We start from the raw sequence: 9,738 nt of genomic DNA, 5'->3' as shown, positions 1-9,738 counted from the left end.
ATCCAAAGGGGATGGATCAATGAATATCATATATCAAGTGCAGCTTGATTATTTATTTGAAACCCTTCTTGATGTTTTAAATATGTATTCTGTTGTTTAAGAGGAACAGATAACACTGAGGTGATATAAAATTCTCATGACCACTTGTGCACAGAATCACTTTTAACTTGAATTTACATTATGCCCTGCTCTTCTTGGGAAGTTTTAAATAAAGTTTTATGTGTGGATTCCTGTATTTTGGGCAGAGGTTTTTCTTATTACCTGCTCCTTTCTTAACTGACGGTGCTAGGAACTGAACCACAAAGCACGTTAACGACTTTTCCTTGGTGATTACTGCCTTTCATTTTCCTTGGCAGAAAGCCCTGTTCTAAGGTAGTGGATGCTGGCCATATTTCTTTTCACTGGCTTGAATGCCAGTGTTGAAGGTATCCATTAATTCTGTATAATTTCTTAACCATTGGACTGTTCGGACAGTTTTAAAAAATGATACGTATATGGCACAAACAAACACCAGTGTCTAGACAGTTTTTATCAGCAATCATTTTTAAATTGTCTGAACACTCCAATGGTTAAAAAATATATACATACATACACATGTATGTACACACACACACACACACACATATACATAACTATATTAGTAAACTTTTTTCTTTCGTTTTCATCAGGTGGATGTACACTGAAAAACAAATCTGCCCAGTCTCTGGAATTCTGTGCTAAACTACTTGGTTTGGATGAGGATGATCTCCGTGTGAGTTTAACCACCAGAGTCATGCTGACAACAGCAGGGGGCACCAAAGGGACGGTTATCAAGTAAGTTGAAAGAGAGCAAGCAGATCTTTCTTGCTGTCCTCACTAGGTTTGCTATGACTTTTGCAGCCAAAGTTGCAAGTATCAACTCTTAAAATATCTTCTTTGAGCTGTTTTGGAATTATTGAGAATGTAAAAGAAGGGCAAGGGCACCCCTCGCCCCTCTCCTGTTTGTGTCGTAAGGTAAATTGGTGTTGATTTCTTAGAATAATATAATATCTGTCACCATGTAAAATGTTTCCTTTCATCCCAGCGTGTGAGGGGAAAATGTATTTTGCATAATAACAATAAGGATTTCTTTTTTACCTGTTAATACTAAGCTGTCAAGTATTAGTAGAAGTGAAAATGCCTTAAGATGGAGCTCAGCTCAGCTTGAATCCATATCTATGTTGCAATAATAGTTTAAAAGCAAAGAACAAATGTGAACTTTATGTTAAGAGTAGAGTCTGCATGGCGCCTAGGAGTGTTTTGGCAAATAATTTGTAAACATGCAAATAACCTACAGAACTATCCTGCTGTCATGCTTCCTGAATGGTGAGCCACCCTTAATGGACCACAGGGTCCATTATCTTATAAGAGTGATAATTTTGTGATAGAATCTTTTATTTCTTTAAGCATACCAAATTTGGCTGATGGTGTTCTGGTGCATCTTCCAGATTTTGTTTTGTGTTTTATCTTCATGTTCTACTTTATTACCTCTTTCTACAAAACAATCGCATTTGTATTTCCCATAACTAACTATCTCGCTCTAGCTTTTGTTTGTATAATTAAAGATTTTAAAAAAGAAAATTAAAAACTAATACAAACTAATGTAAAGTAAGAAAAAGAAAAGAAAGAAATCAAAGGAAATTAAAGGAAAAATAGAAAAAAGGGAAGAAAAAGGGAAGAAGGAAGTAGTTGAAGGCTACACAAAACCAATGGGCTGCCCTTTTGTCATGTAGAGGACCAAAATGGGATCCAGATTTACAAAACCAGATTCTCATTGTGAGAAAATGTTGAGAAGGAAGAGGGGCTGCAAGAAGGAGCAAGAATTATCTTGTGTCTATTTCCCTCATAGAAACATCTTACAGAATTCCGCACATAATGAGGAAGAAATAAGTCTGTAGAAAGATCCTAATATTGACAGAATGTATATTTACCATGTTTCCCCGAAACATGGCCCCCAAAATAAGCACCAGGTTTTATTTTGGGAGGATGTCTTACCCACTTACCTTAGGACCATCATAGCCAGGCCTCCCATGCCCCAACACTTGTTGCATAGCTGCTTGACTTCTGCGGCTGGACACCCCGTGGCTCATGGTGCCTCTGCTGCCACACACGGCAGGAGGCTGCATGAGATGTTGCGCCAGTGCCACCACTCGCCTCTTCCACATGGCTTCCTGCCACGAGAGCAACACTGGTGATATGTGCCACACGGCCTGCCACCAGGGTGGGATCTGACCAGTGTAACTACCGGTTTGGTGATTTTACTTTTTGTGCGCACATGCATGCTTCACGCGTGCACGTGCCTGAACATCATTGTCAGCTAGCTGCCTGGACAGCTGAGCAGCACTGCGCGTGAGTGCGCAGCAGTTGAACAAACTATTTTTTCCTGCTTTTTCAACCGCAGCTGTGTCGCACAAAGCAGCTGCGGTTGAAAAACCAAGAAATAAAGTAAGGTAAGAGCCCGGGCGGGCCAAAACAGCAGCAGACATAGAATCAGTTCTATGTATGTTTTCTGTCTGCTACTCTTCAGAACTACCAGTTCTACAGAGGTGGACAGAACCAGTAGAATCCCACCCCTGCCTGCCACGAGTGGCGGCACTGGCGCGGTGCACCATGTGGCCTCCTACCACGAGTGGCGGCACTCGGGTGGGATTCAAAATTTTAACAACTGGTTCTGTGGGTGTGGCTTAGTTGGTGGGTGTGGCTTGGTGGTCATGTGACTGGGTGGGCGTGGCTTGGTGTTCATGTTATTGGCTGGGCATGGCCAACTCAATATCACTCACATCGAGGCACACATCTCCTCGCCTGGCCTCTCATGACTGTGGGGATGCTGCAACAGTCATAAGTGTGAAAAATGGTCATAAGTCAGTTTTTTCAGTGCCATTGTAACTTTGAATGGTCACTCCACACAAACAAAGTGCAAGCAAAAGAGGGAAAGAAAACTTCAGAGAGGTTCCTGAGATAGCAAGTCTAGTCCTGCCAAGAATGTAAAAAGGGTTAATGGAGAGGCAGTTTCTGTAAGCAACACCAGAATGTTTCCTTCCTGCCTTCCTTACAGGATTAGGCCAGTAATTTCTTCTAACAACTGGTTCTCCGAACTGCTTAGAATGTTAACAACTGGTTCTAGCAAATGGCTGTGAACTGGTAGAATCCCAACCCTGGCGGCACTGGCACAATGCGCCTTGTGGCATGCGGCCGCAGAAGTCAGACAATGGCACAACAGGTTTTTAGGTCATGGGAGCCTGGCTATGGTGGTCCTAAGGCAGGGGTTCCCAACCTGGGGTGCAAGACAATATTCCAGGGGGTGCGAGAAAAGTCCAGGTAAAATAATAGGATATTGGCTATATGTTGGCATTTTTATTTATTATGCAATGGATTAACTTTGTTTTCATTTTAGAGTTAAGTATCGTTATTTAGTGGCCGTCACATACATAGCTGAAAAGATTCAATCCTACCATATATTTAATGCGTTCAGTAGTTCCTAAAATCTAAATTTCAGGGGGTGCGAGGTTCGAGTGAAATTTCTTTAGGGGTGCGGGGCGAAAAAAAGGTTGGGAACCACTGTCCTAAGGTAAATGGGACGCATGGGGTAGCTCCACCCACTACCCCTGCCCTAGCTTGAGTTTTATGTATGCGCCTCACCCCACCTCTTACAACCAGATGGTGGGACAGAGTGGGCAGGGTCTTAGGGTTTATTTTTGGGATAGGTCGTATTTTCAGGGAAACACAGTAGCTATGACTGAGAATCAGGAGTGAATGTACCTCGCCAATACTGCATTCTTTTAGCAATGACCCCTGTTAGAAGTGTCCCTATTTCTTGATAAATGTTCCATGTATATCTTTAGCGACCAATCTTTGTTAACAAACCTGTAAAAGTGACTTCCAAGGCCTAGGACAACTGTAAGTCACATGAGACTTGAAATTCTAGACCTAGAAAACCTAGAACTATGCCGCCTTCAGTCCGATCTAAGTATAGTATATAAAATCATACATTGCAATGTCCTACCTGTCAATGAATACTTCAGCTTCAACCATAACAATACAAGAACAAACAATAGATACAAACTCAAGGTTAATCGCACCAAACTTGATTGCAGGAAATACGACTTCAACCTTAGACTTTCTACTATTGACCTCACCCCTTTCCTAAGAGGTCTGTAGGGGGCGTGCATAAGCGCACCAACGTGCCTACTGTCCCTGTCCTATTGTTTCTTTTATTTTTCTTATATGTATCCATGTATTCATAACTATGTTTTTACTTATACCTATTATTTTATAAGCAATTGACAAATCAAATAAAATAAATAAACATGAGTAGGCCTTGCTTTCTCTAAATTGCACCTCCCATAATGGGAGCTCCATACTTATACTTTATTATTCATGTCAGTAAACACAAAACAGAAATTTCTGTTATATTTATTTCATGCTGTGATTCTTTTATTTTGCTCTTTTCAAAACAGCCCACAGTTTAAAACCTTTTAAGGTTGGAAACAATGGTACTGAAACTTGAGTTAGACTGAATTGAACCTAGTCTTGCAGTTACACACTGCTAAACATTTTAAGGTTCCCAAGGTTGCCATTTAGAACAGTGGTTATTTTTCTGTAAACAATGTACAAACAGTTAATTGAATGGTTGCATTCACTTTCTACAGATTGTAATTTTCATACAGCAGGTATCTATAGTTGCTCCTTAACTACATGTATCTGTAAAATTTCTGCTTTTTAGCTACTTAAATATTTATTCTGTTTTAAATATTATCTACTATTTAATGTAAAATTAAAGTGAGTCAAATGCCTTATTTAAAAGATTGACCATTGACATGAACTTTGAGGATTACACTGCTGAGCTTTTAAAAGCTCCAGAAGGAGTATAGAAAAGAACCTTCTCTCTATTTTTAAGTTAAGATTCTGTCAATGCCTATTACCATAAGATAAATCAAGAGATTATGCATTAAAGCTACTTGTACTCTAATGAAATGCAGTGGTAGCCATTTTTTTTAGTAATGAGAGCTTTCACTTCCTTGACCTTTTTTTTTCAGTAATAGGAAGGGAGCATTGGGTCCATCCTATCATGTTGCTATTTCATAATAAGAAGTAAATTCTCTTTAAATACATTTCATCAAGTTAGAGAAGACAGGCTGCCTTTGCCTATTAATGCTGGCAATTGCCTTACAAGCCTTCTACCCTTCCTCTCTGCGCTGACCCACAGAACAGCACACCCAAGATTGACTGCAGCTTTCCTCAGACTGATGTGTCAGTGCCTCAGTTTAAATAGGATTGTGATTTTCAGTAAGGAGGGCTTAAGGTGACTGAAACAGTTCAGGCTGCCATCCTGAAAGGAGGGAAGGGCAGTGAAAACAAGTTACTGGATTCTTTTACTATTGGCTTAAGGCAGGGGTCAGCAATCTGCGGCTCTGTAACCCCATGTGGCCCTTTCACCCCTCTGCTGTTGCTCCCTGATGTTGGTTGGCTCCACAATTGATAGGGCTTTCGGTTAGGACAGGTAGAGGAAAAAGGATGCCGCGCTAGGAGGAGACTCTATGGCGGGGGAACCGGACTTCTGGTTGGCTCCACAATGGAATGGGGGGGCGGTTTCCGATAAGGACCTTTACGGCTCTTTGAGTGTTTAAGGTTGCCGATCTCTGGTTTAGGGCAGTGCTTCCCAAATCTGAGTACATTACCCAAAATTTGGTAAAAGTGGTTTTTCTTTGGTTAATGCTATGTGAACCCATTACCTAATTACAGCAGGGATATTTAAGTTGATTTGTTTTACCTACATTGGGTATAAAGGACTTTTTGATAAGCGGTTTTGAGTAACGAAGGGTGAAGTTAGGGGAGCACTGTTTTAGGACATAAAACTAAGGCTGAACCAAATGTGCACTCACCTAATTGTATTCTTTCCTCATGGTTAAGGTTTCAGGGATATTGACCCTTTTTTGTATTCCGCTCTAGAAAAGAAGAAGAAAGTAAGCATAGCACAGATTGGCGCTTCTTTCATTTTAGGAAGCAGCAGTGCCTTTTCTGAACCTTTTGTAACCTTAATTGCCTGTGTTTTGGGTGTTACCTTTTCCTCTCAGAGATCCTGCTCGCCATAGTAGATAGTGACTTTAGCACATGACCCCAGTGAGGTTAATTCAGAAAGAAGCAGTATTATCCGAATAGGCACTGATTTAAACTAATTTGACCTCATTGGCATGGTCAAACGGTCAAACCTTAATTGCTATACATAAGTAGTCCATGACTTACACCCACAATTGGGAACAGAACATCCCTCACAAAACAAGATGGTTGTTGATTGAGTTACACCCAATTTTACAACTTTTTTTTTGCTGCGGTTGATAAGCGAATCACTGTGTCTGTTAAGTGAGTCACATGGTTGTTAAGCAAAGCTGGCTTCCCCCCATCGACTTTGCTCATTGGCAGTTGTGTTTCAGCACAAACGTTTCAACTTCTTTTTCATGTCGTTCCAGTATTGCTGGTTCCATCTTTTTCTCTCTGTGCAACTTTTACCTCACCTGTCAGATGTGAACTGAAATCCTTGTGAAATTAGCCATCCCAAAATTTTTGTTTTGTTAATGATGTCTTAATGTCACATGCTATTGCATCCATATGATTTGTTTTAAAGACTTTTTCTTTTAAAAGCCACATTTCATCTTATATAATTGATTTCAGAAGAATGGATTTTTTTTAAAAAAAAAGTGGCATTGACATTTTTTTTAAAAAAGTCCCTGAAAATAAATGGCACTTTTAAATAAAATACTATTTCAATATTGCAGACAAATCAGCAAAATCAGCATTGCAGAAGAAAATCAGTATCATTATTACTGAAAAAGTGCTAATGCTAGGAGATATAGCAGTGACTAACACATTTTCTGCCATTTTTAGTTTTTCATAAAAAAGAATGAATTTATTTGATTTAGTTTTTCCTCATTTCCAGGGAAGCTAGAAATAAAATGAGCAACTTTAAAAAAAGAGAAAGAAAAAAATCATCATGTTTCTTCCCTCTGAGTGGCCTTGATAAGTTGTATATACAGTCACTCACTCAAACACACAGAGAGAGAGAGAGAGAGAGAGAGAGAGGAGAGGAGAGGAGAGGAGGAGGAGGGGAGGGAGAGAAGAGGAGGGGAGGAGGGAGGGAGGGAGGGGGGAGGGGAGGGAGGGGAGGGACAGAGGGAGGGGAGGAGGGAGGGAGAGAGGAGGGGAGGGACGGAGAGAGAGGAGGGGAGGGAGAGGGGAGAGGGAGGGGAGGGAGAGGAGGGAGGGAGGGGAGAGAGGGAGGAGGGAGGGAGAGAGAGGGGGGGGAGGGAGCGGGAAGGAGGGAGAGAGAGAGGGAGGGAGGGAGAGAGAGAGACTGGATATATGAGAAAGTACTATTTATATAAACTTGTAGTCCGGTTCTTGTAGTGATAGCCATACTTTTCCATAAGTCTTCTGCAACTGCTGAACAGAATAACAGAGTTGGAAGAGACCTTGGGGGTCTTTCTAGTCCAACCCCCTGCTCAGGCAGGAAATTCTATACCATTTCACAAATGGTTGTCCAAATTTCTTCTTAAAAACTTCCAGTATTGGAGTATCCACAAGTCATTCAGGATGGTGTGAACATGCAAGACCAGTGTGGCATTGGTACTTTACATAAGCCCAGCTTGGTCATAAAACCAGAAGATATCTATGTTTTATGGACTCCTCCTATGTTCAATACTCTGAATCTAGCTGGACTAATTTTGATACTCTCTGGCATGTGTTTTATGGAAATTCATCCAAATTCCATTATGTAGGATTTGGCCTGAACTGATTTAAACATCCAGAATGAATTAGACTGATTTTCCAAATTGATTAGGACACTCAATTCGATCTGATTTGCATACCTTTAATATGTTACCCTGAGCATCTAGCATGCTTCCAGTTGTATGACTGTGATTATGCTCTAGTGAAGAATTTGGTATCTTTTAGTCTGTTTACTTATTATATAACTTCATCAGGAACTTAGTTGACTAATATTATGTCAATTTTGCTGCTCTCTGCCATATTGCTTTGTTAGACACCAACCTAAGAAACCTTAGCAAATTCTGTAAGAAGCTAATTTCTTGTGGTGTTTAGGAGGAAGTTTGTCATCTGCCAAAGCTTTTATTGCTGGAATCCCATGTGGTTATATTTAATGCTGTTTCCATTAAATATTTAGTTTATTTAAATTTTGACCATGTTATTGTAATCTCCCTTGTCTGCACAAATATGGAACAAATTGCTGGTAATTATAATACTTTATTTTCTCTCCAGGGTTCCATTAAAAGTAGAACAAGCAAATAATGCACGCGATGCTTTGGCAAAAACTGTCTATAGCCACCTCTTTGACCATGTGGTCAACAGGGTAAATCAATGTTTCCCATTTGAGACGTCATCTTTTTTCATTGGTGTTCTGGATATTGCAGGTTTTGGTGAGTGTTTTAACTATTCAGACTGTGTGCTTTTTTTGTTTATCATTGCTTACAACAAGAAATCCTGGACATGGAGTGACAAAATTTGAGAGCCAATTGTATGTAGCAATTAAAATATTAGTGCTGGATTAGAAATCAGAAGACTGTGAGTTCTATTCCTCCCTTCGGCATCTGTGTGACTTTGGGCCTGTCCTTCTCTCTCAGCCCTGCCATCCACACAGGCTTGTAGTTGTGGTGGCAATATGACAGAGGAACATTATGTACAATATCTTGAGATCTATAAATAATGGTGGGATACTAATCTAATAATAATAATAAAAATAATAATGATTTGTCCAAAATGATTTGGCTTAAAATGTGAGTCTGATCTGCACTCCGTAGCCAGCCAAATACCTCATCAGTTTGCAAATGCCTGGATATTTTAGAGATCTTTTCTTAGGCCCACTTTATTTTTTTTAATCTGTTCTAAAAGGAGTGCACTTGAGAAAAACATTGTGAGCAAAATAGGCACCTCAGTTCTCTCAATGTCTGCAACCAACAGCCTCCTGCTAATTATACACAGTTACCAGTGGCTGGGAAATTAATGGGCTTCTTTCTGCTATTGGTTGACCACTGTGAAAGCAGACTGTTGAACTAGATGGGCAAGGGGTGTGATCCAGCAGGGCAGTGCTTATGTACATACACTTATTTTTGTTTTGTTGTGTGTTGCTTATTGTTTGGACATTTTAAGCCTTATAGAATTTCAAGATATCAGGCAATATCTCTAATAAAGAATCCATTAATTCATGCTTGTCATTAAGGCTCCCCCCCACAGCAATATGAAAATGGGGAAAAGTACTCTTTTCATTTAATTCAGTGAATTCTAGCTGCACATATTTTCATGTTTGCTAGAGAGAGATTTCCTAGTATCTCTCCTCATTTCCTAGTATTTTTCCTCATTTCCTAGTATCCTCAAATCTCTTATTTCCGCAATTCCCAGCATTACCAGCTGACAGGATGCAATTCACCCTATGTAGTAGCAGCAGCTACTACTGTGTAGAGCAGATGCCAGCTGATTTCAGACTTGCAAAAGCTTTTTTTTTTTAATTGAAATGTACCAGCTTGCTAAACAGAGGTAATTTTTTCAGACAAAAATCCACTCCAGGTTACCCAAAGCTCTCTTTGCTCCAAAGTAATCATTGTGATATAATAAAATCAGAATCAGAATAGATCTAGCAGGGACCTTGGAGGTCTTCTAGTCCAGCCCCTTGCTCAAGCAGGAGACCCTATACTATTTCAGACAAGTGACTGT

General features: G+C 40.1%; 1 protein-coding gene across 4 annotated transcripts in view; it reads left to right on the top strand.

The window, feature by feature from the left end:
- Positions 1-9,738, top strand: part of MYO6 (myosin VI) — a 120,683-nt gene that overhangs the window by 68,172 nt on the left and 42,773 nt on the right. For all 4 annotated transcript variants that reach the window (XM_026665191.2, XM_026665190.2, XM_026665189.2 and 1 more), the window contains exons 12-13: positions 669-813; positions 8,290-8,447. In XM_026665191.2, coding sequence (XP_026520976.1) covers positions 669-813; positions 8,290-8,447 — 303 coding nt within the window. The remainder of the gene's footprint in view (positions 1-668; positions 814-8,289; positions 8,448-9,738) is intronic.

Source organism: Notechis scutatus, chromosome 1 (genome assembly GCF_049901735.1).
Source record: "Notechis scutatus isolate UNSWTSFEM ecotype Mainland chromosome 1, rNotScu1.2, whole genome shotgun sequence".
NCBI lineage: Eukaryota > Metazoa > Chordata > Lepidosauria > Squamata > Elapidae > Notechis > Notechis scutatus.
This window is presented reverse-complemented; position numbering and strand designations above follow the sequence as displayed.